General features: G+C 59.2%; 5 protein-coding genes across 5 annotated transcripts; 2 read left to right on the forward strand and 3 right to left on the reverse strand.

Moving 5' to 3' along the window:
* Window positions 1–76: 76 nt before the first annotated feature.
* B0T15DRAFT_482832 (uncharacterized protein) lies at window positions 77–3,682 on the forward strand (the record flags this gene model as incomplete). The annotated part of the gene is made up of 2 exons (XM_062866128.1): window positions 77–2,848; window positions 2,927–3,682. 2 exons carry the CDS (start codon window positions 77–79, stop codon window positions 3,680–3,682), a joined length of 3,528 nt encoding a protein of 1,175 aa, XP_062723716.1.
* A 1,023-nt stretch (window positions 3,683–4,705) lies between these two features.
* On the reverse strand, window positions 4,706–7,298 carry B0T15DRAFT_572206 (major facilitator superfamily domain-containing protein). Its single transcript, XM_062870884.1, has 4 exons — window positions 6,285–7,298; window positions 6,139–6,204; window positions 5,917–6,069; window positions 4,706–5,835 (listed from the first exon to the last, which is right to left on the reverse strand). Exons 1-4 carry the CDS (start codon window positions 6,885–6,887, stop codon window positions 4,870–4,872), a joined length of 1,788 nt encoding a protein of 595 aa, XP_062723717.1. The 5' UTR covers window positions 6,888–7,298; the 3' UTR covers window positions 4,706–4,869.
* A 340-nt stretch (window positions 7,299–7,638) lies between these two features.
* Window positions 7,639–9,108, forward strand: B0T15DRAFT_490548 (uncharacterized protein; the record flags this gene model as incomplete). Its single annotated transcript, XM_062866685.1, has 6 exons — window positions 7,639–7,947; window positions 8,049–8,342; window positions 8,406–8,453; window positions 8,506–8,611; window positions 8,690–8,766; window positions 8,866–9,108. 6 exons carry the CDS (start codon window positions 7,639–7,641, stop codon window positions 9,106–9,108), a joined length of 1,077 nt encoding a protein of 358 aa, XP_062723718.1.
* A 798-nt stretch (window positions 9,109–9,906) lies between these two features.
* Window positions 9,907–14,067, reverse strand: B0T15DRAFT_572208 (MRC1-like domain-containing protein; the record flags this gene model as incomplete). Its single annotated transcript, XM_062870885.1, has 2 exons — window positions 9,907–10,981; window positions 11,042–14,067. 2 exons carry the CDS (start codon window positions 14,065–14,067, stop codon window positions 9,907–9,909), a joined length of 4,101 nt encoding a protein of 1,366 aa, XP_062723719.1.
* Window positions 14,068–14,370: 303 nt separating this feature from the next.
* B0T15DRAFT_499835 (transcriptional regulator of RNA polII, SAGA, subunit-domain-containing protein) lies at window positions 14,371–16,690 on the reverse strand. The gene is made up of 4 exons (XM_062867353.1): window positions 16,150–16,690; window positions 15,796–16,085; window positions 15,629–15,740; window positions 14,371–15,572 (listed from the first exon to the last, which is right to left on the reverse strand). The coding sequence occupies exons 1-4, from the start codon at window positions 16,379–16,381 to the stop codon at window positions 14,830–14,832; spliced, it is 1,377 nt and encodes a 458-aa protein (XP_062723720.1). The 5' UTR covers window positions 16,382–16,690; the 3' UTR covers window positions 14,371–14,829.
* Between the last annotated feature and the right edge of the window lie 59 nt (window positions 16,691–16,749).

Genomic DNA, 16,749 nt, shown 5'->3' on the forward strand with positions numbered 1-16,749 from the left:
GTTAGGGCCCAGAGTGCTTCGAGTTACGCGCTTGCCTTGCGGTTCGCACCGCTTTCCGCACTAAGTCGGAGCAACGATGTCATACTCCAACGGAAGCGGCGGCACACTCACACTGCCTTCGCCGACACACGTTCATCACGTCGACGTGAGCGCAACCGTTCGCTCCCTGCGGAGGTCTCTTTCGAGATCACCTTCTAAATTCAGGCTGTCGGGAATTGCCTCTCCAACTCCCGCCAAGTCAGCAGTCTTCCGCCAGCCACCAGTACCAGTGCCGTCACCTGCCGCGCAGTCAGAGCCTTCCGCAACCACATCACTTCCCGCAACGCCCGCAGGACCTGCGGCCCGGCCGCTTTCGCCCATTTCGTTTTCGGCGCCTCAGTTGCCCGCGACCGGCACACCTTTCAGACCCAACATCAAGCTAGCCGTTCGCTCTACGAGGTCAAAGCAAGTAAATCGGCCTCTCTCCCGATCGCGCGTGTCGCCGAAAAGCCCCCTGAAGCGCGTTTTCGGCTCTGCGCCAGATTCTGGCAATCAAATGCCTCCGGCCGCCTTCGGCGCTGAGGTACGCGGTCAAGAAAACGCGATCCCGACCGATTTCCATATCGCGTCAAGCCCCTCGCATCGTCGCAGCTTTGAGCGGCCAATGCGGAACTCGACCAATTTCGACGTGTTGACGTCAACAAAGAGCGGCGTTTCGAAATTTCTCGACATGAACAACGAGACGTTCCAGTCCATCACCGTCAGCCCTATGAAGCGCAGCGACGCGACCATGAGTCTGGGGCAGGCAAGCATGGGAAGCCCAGTGGCGAAGCGCCGGAGTCTCCACGGCATTTCAAGTCTCGAAGGCGAACTAGCCGCCGTTGATGAGCCCTCCGCGCCTCCTCAAAGCTTTGACATTCATGACGATGGGAACCATGAGTACCAGTTAACTGGATCGTCCGGGTCGCCGTTCCGGGACCCTCTTGGCTCGCCTACACAGTCAGCGCTGCCCAAGCGCACGACTTCGCTGCGCAAGAGCACACTTCAGCAGCGGCATGGCGAGAACCGATCATCTTTGGGTCGCCGTGCAGGGGAGAAGCAGCTGGCGCAATTCACACCCGAGGCCGATACAGTAAGCCCTCGGGCCAGGCCCCGACTCTCTCTGGATCAGTATGTTCCGCCGGAGGAACGGAGACTACCATTCTCCGAGGAGCCCCAGTCACATCTGGCCGCCAATCCATTCCACCGGTCCGCGAACCAGCCTCATCCTCTGTCTCGGGCTATAACTCAATCCTCGTCTGGCCCGGACCTCCCTGACGACACGGCAACCCACATTGCCGTCGCACCTGTGAGCCAGCGGCGGCGGGCCTTACACAACTTCTCAAAGTCGTTGCCTCCAGGCTCCCAACGGCCGCTGGATGATTCGAAACCGACTGCGACACCTCAATATAAAGATGCCAAGCCACTACAGGCGGCTTTCATGTCGACCGGTCTTGTTTCGAAGATGAACCGCAACCGGGATGGTAGTCTTCAGCAACCCGGATCGACGATCACCACGATGCCGGATACACCGTGCAAAAAGCAGCCCTACAGCTCGGCCACCTTTCCGCCGGGAAGCGGCAGCGGCGGGCGACGGTCCCGAGTTTCCTTTGGGAGCCCGTCCACCCCTTTCAGTTTGGTCGGCGCGCCCGTCCGGGGAAACCTGTTCGGAAGCCAGGACAAGTCCGGCAACCTCCTTTTCCAACCGGCTAACTCCAGCCATGCTAGGAAGGGAAGCGCGCTGAGTCTAGATGGTGATGATTTAGCTGGGGTGCATGACGAGCTCCCGCCGACCCCGACGAAGAACTTGTTCTTCAAGTCGCTAACGACCCCAGGCGAAGGCGTCCAGTCGCCTGGCGACTTCCGTTCGTTTTCGGCCCGCGCGCCACTGTTTTCTTTGGGAAGCGACCCCAAAGGTGCTGACGCTGTTTACAAGTCGGAGAACCGGCAAGGCGCGTCAACCAAGGACGAGCGAGCAGGCGAGGGCGGCGCTGCTCGTCCTTCCACTCCTTTTGTTTACGATTCATCGCCCCCTGTGGGCTTTTCGTTCGCCTCTTTGGCTGGGAGCCGCACACATCCAGTACCGTTTACTACACCTGCGCCAGCCCGCACATCCCCAATCTTTTTCGCGACAGTCAACAACGCGGCCAATCACTATGCCAGAGTCGACCCTGCGCTCACCGCCAGCCCCCTCAACATGAGGATTGGATCGCCTCATACGCCGTCCCACGCCGCAGCGGCATCGATGGCGCCGCCCGACCCTAGTGGTCTGTCGATCTCGAACGGTCACGCGAAGCTAGTCGGAACGCCGGCAACGCCCAGCAACTCGGAGACACGGCAGCTGTTCTCGAGCCTGACCGGCCGCCGAGTGAGCATCACTCCTCAGAATGGGCATGGTCCAAGCGACCTCGACGAGTCTCTGATGGCTCGGTTCGACAGGTCGGATGTCGTCGGCAAAGGAGAGTTTTCCCAGGTGTACCGCGTTGTCAAGTACTCGGCTCCTGCTTCGTTCATGACGGCATTTTCAACGTCGCCCCGGACACCATCCAGCCCGGATCAGAGCAGGGTTTATGCCGTCAAGAAGCTTCGGATTCCCGTCCACAACGTCAGGGCACGCCAGGCGAAGTTTCAAGAGGTTGCCATCCTGGCGTCTCTGCGCCACTCGAGCAAAGTCATACAGCTCATCGACAGCTGGGAGCACAATGGCCACCTTTACATCCAGACCGAGTACTGCTCTGAGGGCAGCCTCGACGGGTTTTTGAAGGATGTCGGACAGGCCGGCCGATTGGATGACTTCAGAATCTGGAAGATACTCTTGGAGACGACTCAGGTAAGGTTTACGTAGCGCCCAGACATCTTATAGATCTTACAGACATGTCATGTCATATTTGCTGACACAAGTTTCTAGGGATTATCGGCCATCCACCAGGCTAATTTCGCTCACCTCGATATCAAGCCTGCAAATATCTTCATAACGTTTGACGGTTACGTCAAGATCGGCGACTTTGGCCTCGCGACTCCATTGCCAGCTCCCAAGGGCCATGAGGGCGAGGGTGACCGCGAATACATCGCCCCGGAGATCCTTCGCGGCAAATTTGACAAGCCCGCCGACATCTTCTCGCTAGGCCTAGTCATCCTAGAGATCGCGTGCAACGTGTTCATGCCTGATAACGGCCCGACTTGGCAGGCCCTACGGAACGGTGACCTGAGCACGGTCGCAACGCTGACATGCGGCGAGGCCGGGGTCATTGCTCGCGATGCCAAGGGATTGCCTATTGAACACGACTCCGGCATCTCTCAGGTAACGGATGGCCACGACGTCGGCCTTGGAATCAGCACCAGACGACGCGACTCTTTCGCCTTCGGAGCTACCACACATGACGCAAGCAATCTCTTTGGCGCCCAAAAACGAACGGAGCTGCAGCACCCGCCCGAGTTCATGTTGGATCCGGACCACCCCCATTCTCTGGACAACCTCGTCAAATGGATGATCCAGCCGGAACCCGCCATTCGCCCCACTGCCGAACAGCTGCTGGCATTCACACCGGTGGCTTGGATCTCGAGCCGCCGCGCTGCTGGTGCAACGGTCTTCGAAGGCAATTGGGGACCCATGGTCGGCCCATCCGTGGCAGAGCTTGTCGACACGGAGATGACCGACGTGTGAGAGCCCTCCTGCCGGTCTTTAAGAGCAGATCACCGCTCTTTGTCTTTAACGATGCTGGATACGCCGCCCCTCTTTATGGCACGGCATCAGAAGGATATGTCTGAGTAGTAAAGGAGTTGAATTGGACGGCTATCATCGCTGGATATCCATAGCAGATGGGATATCAAGGCCATTTGGAATCCGTGGATGGTGGGCCATGTTGTGGGCTTGGTATGGAGTTCAACTGGAATGGGTGTGCGGTCCTTCGGTTTCATTATATCCGACGCCGACTCCGAACAACGACGCGGGTTTACGGAGTGCTCCAGACGACGCTTCACGTCGCTGATGCAACTGCATCTACCCATGGCGTCGGGTTTCTATCAGATGAGGAGCATCGTTAGGAGTTGGGCAGCATATTTGTTTGACCTTGGAATTTTGTTTGGGCTGGGGGGTTATCGTTACATGGAGGTGGTCTGACCATCAAGGCGCACTCGGGCGGATAATGCCCTCAGGCGACCGATGGAAACCACCCCGGGGAGTAATGCTGAGACAACGGCGTCAGCTGTGTTGGTCTCGTCCGTTCATTACTAAAGCGTTACGCCGGAGGTACGGAGACACGAGGAACATGCTCGGTACAGTCTCGGCACGCCGGTTTTTCCTTTGTTCTGTCTTCTCTTTTTTTTTTTTTTTTTTTTTTTTTTTGGGCGGGGACGAACCTGTATTATGAAGAGCATCCATGCATCCATGTATTAGACTACGGCTGGGTTGCATTGGCATTTTGCTGGACTGGCTTATGGGTATCTGGCTCCTGCCGGGCGGCGGCTGGTGGTTGGCGGCGGCGGCACACATTACGGCGCTCGCAAAATGTTTTTCAGCGGAGGGGAATCGATCGTCACGACGATAATAACGATGGGATGACACACAACGATATAGAGGCAAGAATTCACTCTGTATGTACGTACCTTCGGACCAACATAATACTATTTCCTTTGTCGGTCGAGCGAAGTTGAGGAGGGCGGGTCGGAAATGTGTCTGCCGGGAGCTGTGGTAGATTATGATTAGAACATAACGCCAGAGATGTATAGCTTCATGTTCCCTTCTAGTCCTGTTGACATGGTCAAGTCCCCAGACATCCAAGTACGAGGTAAGGTATCTACTAATTAGCCTAGTAGACTAAGGTAGGTACACAGCCGAGCCAGCAACCTCCCTCACGCCTCCATCGCCCGATCCTGCTCAGCAATTTCCTCTTCAAACTCTCCATCATCATCAGGCTCCCCATCCTTCCCGCCCGCCGGCGCCATCCACCCGGTTCCGGCCTGCATAAGCACAACTAACACACACATGGCAGCAGCCGACTTGTACAACAGCGCCAGCGCCGCCTCATACCCTTGCACAGCCACGGCCCGCTCGGCGGCGCTCAGCACCCCGTCCTTCCAAACGACCGCGGGGCTGCCGATCAGCATTGAGATCAGCTTCTCCCTCCCCGCTGCCCCGCCACCGCCGTCACGGCCATCCAACCTCCGGAACCCGGCGATCAGGGCGTCCCGCAGCGTCCGCGTGAACACGCCGCCGCCAATGGCCGTGCCGAAGGAGCCGGCAAAGCCGCGGAAGGTGGACAGCAGGCCGGTGACGATGAAGTGCACGTCGGGCGCCGACAGGTGGAGGAGATGCGCGAGCGTGTAGTTGAGGGCCGCGCCCGTGGCGAGGCCGTTGACGAACACGGTGGCGACGTAGACGGCAGGCGGCGCGGCCGCGTTGCTCGCGAAGGCGAGCGCCAGGAGCGCCGCGCCGAAGAGCGCGAGGGACAGGACCGAGGGGAGCCAGAAGGCGCCGGCGCGGCGGATGTGCAGCGCGCCGACGACCAGGCCGCCCAGGCCGAAGCCCAGGTTGGTGGGGATCAGGACGGCGCCGGCGACGGCGGGCGAGAGGCCGCGCACGGCGAGCACGAAGATGGGCGCGTAGAAGAGCACGGTCCAGCGCGCGGCCATGAAGCCGAGCTGGGAAAAGCAGGAGAGCAGCACGCCGCGGGAGCGGAGCACGGCCAGCGGGATGACCGGGTCGTGGGCGCGGGATTCGATGAGCAGGAAGAGGGGCAGGGTGATGAAGGATAGGAGGATGGGAAGCGGCCGGATGGAGCCGGAGAGGCCGTAGAGGAAGAGGACGATGGTTATGGCCTGAAGTTTTTTTTTTTTTTGCGTTAGTTCAGAAAGTGGTCTGGCTTGCTTTCTTTCTTTCTTTGGTTGTGGGGGACGGACCAAGGTGGCTGCGCCGGCGTAGTCAAGGCCTGCGAGCTTCTGCAGGGTGGTCTTGTCCTTGACGTTCTCGTGGCTCCTGTGAGAGGGCAGGCTGAGGCTGACGCCCAACCCGGCGAGGGCGGCCATGGGGGCTTGGGCTCCAAAGAGGAGTCTCTGCGGATGGTAAGCCACAGGGATAGGATATCAAGGAACCGTCAAAGAGCGGTAGTATAATATACATACCCATCCCAACACGGGCAGCAAGGCGCCGAACACCACAGCGCCGGCCGACACACCGATTGTGAAGCCCTGAGATTAGGCATCTATATTAGCTCCGAAGTGCTTCTCAAACGATTCAGCTGCCGGGGTAAGGTAGTTGTGACACGCACGGCATTGGTCAAGCCAACCCACAGACCCCTCCGTTTCTTGGACGTGAGGTGGATGACCAGGATCATGCACAGCGTCATGATGCCGCCGCTGCCGATTCCCAACATGGCGCGGCCCAGAATGAACACAGCAAAGGTCGGCGCCAGGGCGGTGGTGAGCGCGCCCACGGCAAAGCAGCCCGACGACAGCAGGATCATGGTCGCCGGCGAGAAGATCATGGACAGCCGCCCGGCCAGCGGCGCCACCGACGACATGGCGATCATGTAGGAGCTGGTGAACCACATGGCCGACTCGTACGCGTCCAGGTCGGCCGCGATGGTCGACTGCGTCGTCGAGATGCCACTCATGTTGCTGGCCTGCAGGAAGATCAGCGCCCACATGCTGAGCACGATGCACGACGCCCGCCTCCAGCCGAGCGGCTGCTCCGCCGGCGCGGGCGCGGACCTGGGCTGCCGCGCGCTGGTTGGGGGAGTGGGAGACTCATCCCGCGCAGTTCGTGAGCTGGCCGTTTCGGAGCGGAGCAGCGGCGTGTCTTCGGTCGCCGTCGTGGACGTATCCCAGCCGTCTCCCCCGCCCTGTCGGCGAGGCTCGACGTTGGCGGTCATTCTTCTGTTGTTGGGCCCGCTTCCCAAACAAAGTTCCGGGTGTCCCGGGACGACGCACGACGCAGTGGGCAGTCAATTGGGCTAAACTGTGAGGGGATTTGATAAATATACAGCGTGATGAAAAGGAAACGAAGGTATGTCTTGGATGTTCACATCCTGTGTTGACTTCAACAGATTCGCTCTGGCAGAATAGCCCGGCCTGATCGCGGAATTAGACGTCATCTCGGGCACTTTATGAAGGATGATTTGTAAGTCGATCTCAGTGGTGGAGGATACCGGCCCGCTCCTTCCTGGCTTAGCGGTGAAGACGGCAGAGCCAGGCTACCGGCTAACTAAGGGGGAGGCGAATCGTCTTCTTGACTGAGACTATTTGGTGAACGATCTACCTACCGCCAAATCTTCGAACCACCCACTTGGGTCGAAGATCAAGGGAAACTGAATTGAAGTTCACGAGGCAAAGGGATCATGGGGGGATCATGGGATGATGTCCGCGTCAACCCTAACCCCTTCTACTCGACCACAAGTCTACAACTTTGAACTTCACACAATCCCCCTGTCGAGAGGCATCAACAAACTCCACCCTAAACCACCCCTCCATCATGAACTTCTGCCCCTCCATGATGATGTTGTATTGACCAATCTCAACGACACGCCCCTCCCCATTTCTGTTTTCAGAGATCTGAAGTGAAAACACCACGAAACCCCAGTTTCGACCATAACAGAAACCCCCAAAAGAATCCGTAAAGAAAAAATGGCCCCCCTCCGAGACAGCTACACGCTCCCCGCGGCCGCGGACATGCACGTGCACCTGCGCAACGCCCCGGGCCCCATCGCTTCCCTGGTGACGCCCACCATTCGCAGGGCCGGCATCGACACGGTGTTCGTGATGCCCAACCTGGCGCCGCGGCCCGTCGTGTCGGTCGCCGAGGCCCGCGCGTACAGGGACGCCCTGCAGGCGCTGGATTCGCGGGTGAACTATCTCATGTCGCTTTACCTGCATGAGAGCATCACTGTGGATGAGATCAGAAGGGCGAAGGAGGCTGGGATTTATGGGGTTAAGGTGAGTCTTGTGGTATTTGTGTGTTTTAGTTTAGTATTTACCTTAAATTCAGGGGGTGAGATGTGATATCATGACAAACTGAGACTGACATGTATAAGTAGGCTTATCCCCGCGGAGCGACGACCAACTCGCAGTGGGGTGTGGTGTCGTTTGAGCCGTTCCATGAGGTCCTCAAGGCCATGGAGGAGGAAGGCATCGTGCTGAACCTGCATGGCGAGAGGCCCAGCAGTGCGGCCGAGGGGGTCACCGTGATGAATGCCGAGGCGCGGTTCCTGCCGGTGCTGAAGGAGCTCGTGGAGAAGTACCCCCGGTTGAAGATCGTTCTGGAGCACTGCACCACGGCGGATGCGGTCGAGGCCGTCAGGTCGCTGGGCGAGAATGTCGTGGGGACTATTGTAGGTCTCTCTTCCTCCTGCTGCCCCTGACTGAACAGCCTGCTGACGTGGCTCGTTGAATAGACGGCTCATCACCTCTCTCTTCTGGTCGACGACTGGTCCGCCAATGTGGTAAGTCCACGCCTTCCCCTCGATCCTTCCCATTCCACCGCTGACCGCACAGCACCACTACTGCAAACCCTCGGCCAAGTCCCCCGAGGACCGGCGGACCCTCCTCAACGCAGTCGTCACCAGCAACGGCAAGTTCTTCCTGGGCACCGACAGCGCACGTATGTTGTTTCATCATCCCATACTCTCCGGGATCTCAAACCCACTCACTGACCACACCAATTCTTTTTCTTTTCCAGCCCACGACATAACAGCCAAGAAAGGCAAAGGCAACACCGCCGCGGGCGTCTTCACCCAGCCCTACGCCTTAGGCTATGTATGTCAATGCATATATACATATACTATACATACCCCCTTTCCCCGAACTCGGGAGGATTTCCATAACCCCCATCACGCTAATCCCGAATACGTCCAGGTCCTCACAGCGCTCGAAGAAGCCGTCGCACGCGGGGACATCCCCGAATCGTCAGTCACGGAGGACGCCCTCCGGGGTTTCTTCTCCGACTACGGCCGGAGGTTCTACGGTCTCCCGCCCGCCACGCAGCAGATCCGTCTCACGCGCGGCGGGGCCAAGATCGAGGAGTCGTTGAAGGGGGACGACGTCGAGGTTGTGCCGTTCCGGGCCGGGGAGGAGACCTGGGGTGTTGAGTGGTTGTAGTGCGTTTATTCTGTCCCTGAAAGGTACCAATCAGCTGCTTGAGGAAAGGGTGGGGGGGAGGATATAGGAGTGATATGAAATGGTTTGGTTGGCTTGGTAATAAGAAGGGTTAGGGCGGGTTAATGATAGTACATGCATGGCGGGGTAAAGTGGCTTGGAGAGAGGAGTATATAAAACGGGGTGGGTGTTACAAAAGGGAAAAGCCGGTTGCATCAGGCTTGCTGAGGAGCGCGAGATGATGATGAACGGCGGATGGCAAAGAGCAATTTGTGTTGGGATATAGACGCAGGGCGAAGGCTGCTCGTAGTTCGTCACAACGAATTGCCCGGTCACAAGCACAATATACAGGCAATCGGATTTGAATACCTCATTGTTCGAAGCATAAGACGGAGAGACAACAAGCGCTCCATAGCTCCAAAATCCCCCACTCTCAACGCCCAGTAACCTGTGTAACGCCCATTATCCTCACCCATACCACTCTAACCATGCCGAGTCATGCCATAACATCCTCAATCCTATACAGTCTAGTTATGTACTGTACCCCTTGCTTTGCCCCGTACGCCACCGCCGCCCAGACAGATACAGACCGCACCTATTCCAACACCCATAACTAAGGTAGTCATACATCTTCAAGAACCAGATTGTATAACAGTAGTATAGCGATGCAAGACCGAACCACTTCAACCCATGCTCAACTCAACCGACGCCAACACTAACTAGCCCAAAGCCAACAGGGGAACCTGACCCGACCCAGACCAAGAACATAACCTTTGACCACTGAGATATGATGGATGCGAATTACTCAAACGACCCCTTACCGAATAGCCCACCCACCGCTTTCGCCCTCCCCTCAACACCCTTCCACTTCCTCGCCTCCCGCCGGCGCTCCGCCTCGGCCAGCGCCGCGCGCCGCTCCGTCTCGCGCGCGAGGTAGCTGACACCAGAGCGCTTGCCGGCCGTCTTTTTGATCTTCATGTCATCACCTCCTGGTCGCTTGCTCATCATGCCCACTCTGCTGGTGGAGATGCTACTACCGGAGGAGGACGTGGTGGTGGCGGTGGAGAGGAGGGAGTTGTTGGTTGTTGCGCGGCGGAGGAGGGGCGGGACTCCTCCTCCGCCTCCTGCTCCTCCTCCTCTTCCTCCCCCCGTGGCGGTAACGGTGGTAGTGGAGAAGGCGAGTCTGCTGTTTGAGGAGAGGGAGGAAGACGAGTTGCGCTTGAGGGTAATGCGGTCGATGATGGAGGGGGTCGGTTTGCTCCGGCGCGGGTGGCGGATATCGTTCTCTTTGTTGCTGCTGGATGGAGGACGGGAGTCTGCTTCTTCTTCCTCGTCGCCGTCGGAAGAGTCGGGCTCGGTGGCGGGGATGACGGAGGAGGGCTCCTCGAGCAGATTGGACAGGGACTCGCGGATCTCGGCGATGCTCGAGGGCTTCTTGCTGCCTTCTTTGGTGCGGCGGGGGTTGGCAAGCGGGCGAGAGGCAGCAGTCGCCGCGGTCTGCGGCTGGCTGTTGGGGATGACTGCGTTCTTTCCGGCGGCAACGGAAGCTTGCGATTCCTGGCTTTCCAACCCCGGGACAGCTGGCGGGTGCGCAAAGATGAAGTCCATATCGTCGTCACTGCCGCGGTCCTCAATGGTCTTTAGGAAGGCCTGGTTGCGCGGGTTCTCGGCCACCTTGCTGATGCGCTCATCGGCGAGGAGAGCGCGCTGCATCTTGGCGAACTGGCGGCGCTTCAGCCGGCGGCGGGCTTCACCCCCGTCGTCCGAGTCGGACAGGTCGTCCCAGTTGCCTTGGCGCTTACGCCGGAGCATGCCCGTGGTGACGTCGTGGAAGAGCTTCTCGACCTGCTTCTCGTCGGCTGCGCGTTCGCGGTCACTGTGGAACGAGGGTGAGCATAGTGCACACATAGACTCCCTGCCCAAGGGTAAAACTTACGCGTAAAAGGCAGCCAGCTTCCTCTCGTCGCTCTCGTCATTCTTGGTCTCGTCGTCAATCATCTCCTTGACGGACGCATCGTCCTCATCATCGCTATCCTCGCCGTCCGCACCACCGAGCCCGGCGTACTCGTCCTCGGACTCCTCGGCCTGCTCCTCCACCATCTCGCGGGCCTTGCTTTTCTTCTTGTCGAAGGCCTCCTTGCGCTTCTTTTCCTTGAGCGCGGCCTCCTTCATGGCGGCAAAGGCGTTGTTGGACCTAGTGCCGAAGCCAAACTCGTCCTCCATCCCCTCGTCCTGCTCATCCGGCGCGGCGCGGTGGCGACTCGGCGAGGCAAGCACCACATCAGCTTTGCGCCTGAGCTTGCCGGTCCTTCGCACCAGAGGCGACTCGCTCTGGTCTGCGTCTGCCTGGCTGTGTCCAACCGGGACTGTCGCGACCGTCGAGACAGGGGCTTCGACGAAGCGCTGGCGCAGAGGCGAGAAATCGTGGAACCCTTCGTCCTGAGTTGGCTCAATGAGCTCCGAGGCCTGGGTCGGGTTCTGCGTATCCCGGAACAGGCTGTCGAAGCCGTGCATCTGGGACTGCGCGAAGTGAATCTGGACGCCCTGAGTCTCGGCTTGCTGGGTGTCCCGTGTCGGTTGGCTGTCTAAGATCATGTCCTCGGCCGGCTCTTGAGCCGTCTGCGAGAAGTTGGAGCCCGGAAAGGCAGCCACGTCAAACGTGGGCCGCGGCTGCGAGCGAGAGTCCTCAAGGGGCATGTCCACTTGGCTGTCGTCCATGGTCCCGGCAAAGATCTGCGTCAGTCCCAGGCCGGCAGGGCCGGCAACGGGAAGACCCGGGATGAAAGTCTTTGTGGCTGACCGGAGAACCGAGGTCGGCACGCTGGGCGACTTAGCACCTCGTCTCGATGGCGACTCGGCGAAGTGAGCCTTTGGCCGGGGTGTAGCCTTGACGAGCGGCTCGCCGGCATCGTCCTCGTCGTCAGAGACGATAGCGACCTGCTTCCTCGGCCGGCGACGGACTGGCTTGGAGCTTACGAGCTCCTCATCCGAATCTTGGCCGCCAGGCTTCTCCTGCTCCTCGGCGTTTTCAGTCTCAGACTCTTCAGCGCTCTCGGCAGCATCATCAATCATCACCCCAGCGACATCAGCTTCGTCCTCCTCCTCCTCGTCCTCCTCCTCGTCCTCCTCTTCCTCCTCCGAGCCAGATAAGTCAATTTCCGCCGCCGCCGCCGCCGCCGCCTCCACCTTCTCATCCTCCACGTACTCCTCGTCTTCTTCATCGCTATCATCCCACCCCAACGGATCCTCTTCCCCAGCCTCCCGCCTCTTCCTCCTCTCCTCCCTGGCCGCCTGCCGCTCCCTCTCCATAATCTCCTCGGCCTCCCTCCTCGCTTTCTCGACAATGTTCTCTACCTCCTGCAGCTCCTTCTCCCGTTCCTCGGCCGTCTGGACATGGATCCCCTTGGCCCTCAGCATCTCCAGATGCCGGTCCCGCTCGAGCTTGGCCTGCTGGCGGGCACGCTGGAGCAGGTTCGCTTGGAGCTCGGCAACCGTCATGGCGTGCTGCTGCTCATGCTTGCTCTGGAGCTTGTTGCCCCCGCGGCGGGAGGGGGGCGCGGCCTTCTTGTCGGGATCGTCGATGTGGGCCAGCTTGCGCAGCATTTGCAGCGAGTGTGGCTCCTTGGCTTGGTTGAGCGGCACGCGGTCGAAGATGGCGTCGAGTTTGGCCTTGCGAGTCGGTTGCTGGACTTGCAGGTCGTCGTCGTCGTCTTCGTCGAGAGAGAGGGAGAGGGTGGCGGCGTTGCCCTGGAGGGCAGGCAGTTTCACGCGGATGTTGCGTTTCCGCGGTTGCTGCTCTGCCTTGGATGACGCTTCGTCAAGGTCGGCCGCGGTTGCTTTGGCTTTGCCCTTGTCAAGTCTCCTGCGAGTGGCGGCGGCCTCTTCGACCATCTCTTCCAGTGTGGGGAAGTCGTCGTCGTCGTCCGCTGCAGGCGTTGGGCCTGCCACAGTCGCAACAGGGCCCTCTGCCCTACGATCCTTGCTAATCTGCGGCGGGGAGCTAGGCGGCGTCTCGGCATCCTTCATCTCAGAATCGCTCTGCCGGGCTGACGCTGGCGTCGGAGCACGGCTAGAGCTCGTCGCCGCCGGTGCCGTTTCCTCGGCCTGCGCTGCTGCTCCCTCGGGCTTAAAATTGAAGCGCTCAAACAAGGCGGCCTTGGTGATCTTCTTCTTGACCTTCGCCTCATGGGCCAGCTGCAGGCTCCGGGTCAACCGCTGCGTCTCGCGGTTCATCTCCTCAAGAGCCCTTTTGCTAGCCTTGCGCGGAGGCCGTGTCGCAGCGGCCTCTTGCGTGAGCCTGCGGCCGCCATCGTCATCCGTGATGTTGTCTTCATCGTCATCTACGAGCATGTCGTCCAGGCTGTGTCCCGCCGCTTTCAGGCGCTCGGCCTTCTTGCGGGCCTCTTCGGCCTCCCTGGCCAGCCGTTCTTGTCGTTTCTTCTCGACGAGGGCAAGAAACCGTGGGTTCTTGGTCAGCGCGGGGGGACTGGGGAGATCATCATCGCTTTCGCTGTTATCTGCAGAGGGAGAGCGGGGTTTGGATGGCGTGACGAAGAGACCGGGAGAGTCATGTCCCTCCTGCGGCCGTGTGTCGGGCGTAGAGCTGCGATCTCGCCGGGGCTTTAGAGTCCTGGGACGCGTTCGAACCACATCGTCGTCGTCGGAGTCGTCAGCATTACTGTGGTCCGCGGTGGCCTGGGTACCATTGCTGCTCTTCCTCGGCGAGCTGGCGCGCGTCTGGTTCGCGTCATGTTCGGCCTCCGAGTCGGAAGCTTGCTGTGTATTGCCGCGTACTTGCATTCTTGACGCCACTTTCCCGCGTGGTCGAAGGATATCGCCATCCTCCTCGGCGCTGCTGTCGGAGAGGGCGGCAAATGGATTTCCGGCTGTTGGACGTGTCGTCGTGGGTGTCGTGCCGCGAGGCTCGCCCTTAGCGGGTGACGGGGACCTTGACGGCGCCATTGTGCACGGTAAAGTGGGTGTATTCTAGAGATAAACGGTCAAATATATTGACCTCTGAGGCACATATCCTATGATTGCCTCTAAAATGGTGTGTAGACTCGGGAGATGCGTGCGGTGAGGTAGTCACGTATGTTGGGTGGCCGGGGGTCGATCTGATGTAGTGGGGAAGACGCGCTGCAAGACGCGTTTCTTTGCGTATCAATTACGGGTACGCGCCTTTGCGGCAGCCCTGCTGTTTGGTTGTACAATACGTACCGTGTTGAGGCCCTGCACCAATAACACTTGGTCGACGCATCACGGCAGGCATCTTTGACGCAGCTTCCTGAGGAACACGGGAGATGAGTTTGAACATTGTTTCGTATCCAGAAATCCGTGCTGCAACTATATAGAGCAAAGCACCCCAGAGCTAAGTGCATCTATCTCCATCCACTCCAGGACTTTTCCGGGTATCGTGCGTAAAATTACAGGACAGAGTACAGAAGCCCCATCCAAACATGCGTCAAATCCCCAAAGATGGCCGGCATGTCCCCAATTTGACGCCCAGATGTCCGCCCTTGTTTTCCTGTGTCCAACCAGAAAAGTTATACAGGGCAGGCTGCAAAATAAGAATGCCAGTGCCGATGCAATGCCGTGTAAGCAACCCGTTCGCCGCCATCTCGCTTCGTGAACGCCGTTTCGCAAACCGCTAAGGAACTCCCAGAAACTCCCAGAGAAAGATATGGAGCTCACTCGTATGTGGCATCCGCGCTGTCTGAGCTGGTCTCAGCCTGCGGCTAGACACGAGTCGAGGACTCCGTTAAGAAAGTCGCCGTCCGCGGGTTTGGCACCCTCCCACCACCCCAAGTCGTTGTCAATATCCATGTGGTCACCACCGTGCGAAATCCCGTTCGTGAGCGGCTCAGCCTTCGCCATTGTTCCATTTACCTCGGCCATTTCGACGTCTCCTTCCAAATCGGCAATCCTCTCTCGGCCGTCCACGTAGGTGTAATCGTTCCAGTTCTCCAGTTCCCCTTCCCGGTAGCTGTAGATGACCGACCTGACAATAGTGGGGAAATTGGCCAGGCCGCAGTCGCCCATCTCCAGCGCGAGCCGGAGATCGGCCATGCCCAAGGGACCGCGTTCGCTCGCCGCCTTGGCTTCCACGGGAAGCAAACCGCTCTTATCGCGTATGACTTCGCCGCGCTGGAACGCCTCCTCCTCCTTCGCGAGTTGCCGCCGGTACTTGTGCGTCTGTATCCAGTTATTGTTGGGGCCGAACCCGGCGTTGCCCGAGTCACCAGGCGCGTTGCTTCGGGTGCGGCTGAATATCGATGACAAGACCTCCTTGATGAATGTCTCGGTGGCGATCGACATGAACTGCGCCGCGTCTGGCGCGTGGCCCGATGCGAGGCCTGCCTCGTAGCAGAAGGGGAGCATCCGCCCCTCGATGTTACTCACGTCTGGAAACTCGCCCGACTCGACGGCTAATGGTTGAGCATAGCGCTTTCTGATCTCTAAGTCGAAGTCTAGGAAGGCAGGTTAGACAGATGCCCGGAATATACTCGACAGGGTGTGGTCATACTCATCCTGCTGAGCCCGGCGCCGCCCGCACTGGCCGGCACCTCGGCGGCCTTGGCGGGCCGCATCCGGGCATGGTCCATGAACATGTTTGCCAACGAGTCGTAGGGGTCAGACTGAGGTGACGGTCAGTATGGACAAGAAAGCAGGCCCCGTGCAACCTCGACTCACGTCGTTGTGTACCAAGTCCTTGATTCGCCTCCGGTCACGCGCCGGAAGCTGCATGACTTCCCCCTTCAACTTCCGCTCCGCAGCATCGCCTGATACAGGCTTGTTCCCTGATGTCGTCGAAGGCTTGTCGTGGGCGCTGACCCAGGGCGCAAGGCCCTGGTCGGGCATCTCACGCGTGACATTGCCGATTATGGCAGCGATAAGCTGGTTATGGAGGTGCTCTCTCGACCCGTCGGGGGAGGCGAGAAGGGGGTCGATGCGCTCGCTCAACTCGGCCTGGTTGAGCCGGCCTGTATAAACAAGTCAGCATGAATCTCCAAATGGGCATGTTGCGTCGTAGTTTGCAATGCATACCGATGAAGAAATTGGTGATCGTTCCTTTGTATATGGGCCATTGTTCCGCGCCGATGCTGGCCTTCAGCGCTGTGTAAATGGGCTCGAGATCAATGCGGGCCGGGATAAGCTGACTGCTTTTGGGTGTTTTGTGTGTTGAAGGTACGGAGACGTTAATGGACTGCTTAGCAAGGACCGGTGTCGAGAGGCTAATCGATGGCCGGCTCAGGGCGGCGGGGTTAATGTCAACCATGGTGGGAGCTCGCGATGGACAGCCAACCACGGATTGGGTAAGCGAGCGATGCGGAAAGTGGACGGGCAAGAGCGCGAAACGAAGGGGCGTCAGGACCGTCGCGCGCAGACTCAAGCACAGTCTTGGGCCGATATCGCGCTCATTTGCGCATGAAAGTTAAGCCCGGGCTCATGCGATCAGAAATCGGGATTCAGATCGATGGATCGGACATGCTGACGCTGCCGAATGGGATGGTAATCGCGTCCACCGGCCCGGACTGATGCGGTCGGTTTGGGTTCGGTGGTTCGGTGGTCGTCAATTTTATGGACCGTAGCGCGGACGGGCGTAATGATGGTGGCTGCAGCAAAGGGTACAAGTACATGTACAGT

Source organism: Chaetomium strumarium (assembly GCF_033439665.1).
Source record: "Chaetomium strumarium strain CBS 333.67 chromosome Unknown B0T15scaffold_2, whole genome shotgun sequence".
Taxonomy (NCBI): Eukaryota; Fungi; Ascomycota; class Sordariomycetes; order Sordariales; family Chaetomiaceae; genus Chaetomium; species Chaetomium strumarium.

Bases quoted from the DNA above. Each gene is read 5' to 3' on its own strand.
- B0T15DRAFT_572206 (XM_062870884.1), bottom strand. From the start codon at position 6,887: ATGACCGCCAACGTCGAGCCTCGCCGACAGGGCGGGGGAGACGGCTGG. The intron at 6,205-6,284 runs GTGCGTGTCACA...GCCTAATCTCAG, and splicing joins GGGTTGGCTTGACCAATGCC to GGCTTCACAATCGGTGTGTC. The intron at 5,836-5,916 runs GTCCGTCCCCCA...AAAAAACTTCAG, and splicing joins ACGCCGGCGCAGCCACCTTG to GCCATAACCATCGTCCTCTT.
- B0T15DRAFT_499835 (XM_062867353.1), bottom strand. From the start codon at position 16,381: ATGGTTGACATTAACCCCGCCGCCCTGAGCCGGCCATCGATTAGCCTC. The intron at 16,086-16,149 runs GTATGCATTGCA...TTGTTTATACAG, and splicing joins GATCACCAATTTCTTCATCG to GCCGGCTCAACCAGGCCGAG. The intron at 15,741-15,795 runs GTGAGTCGAGGT...CCGTCACCTCAG, and splicing joins AGGACTTGGTACACAACGAC to TCTGACCCCTACGACTCGTT.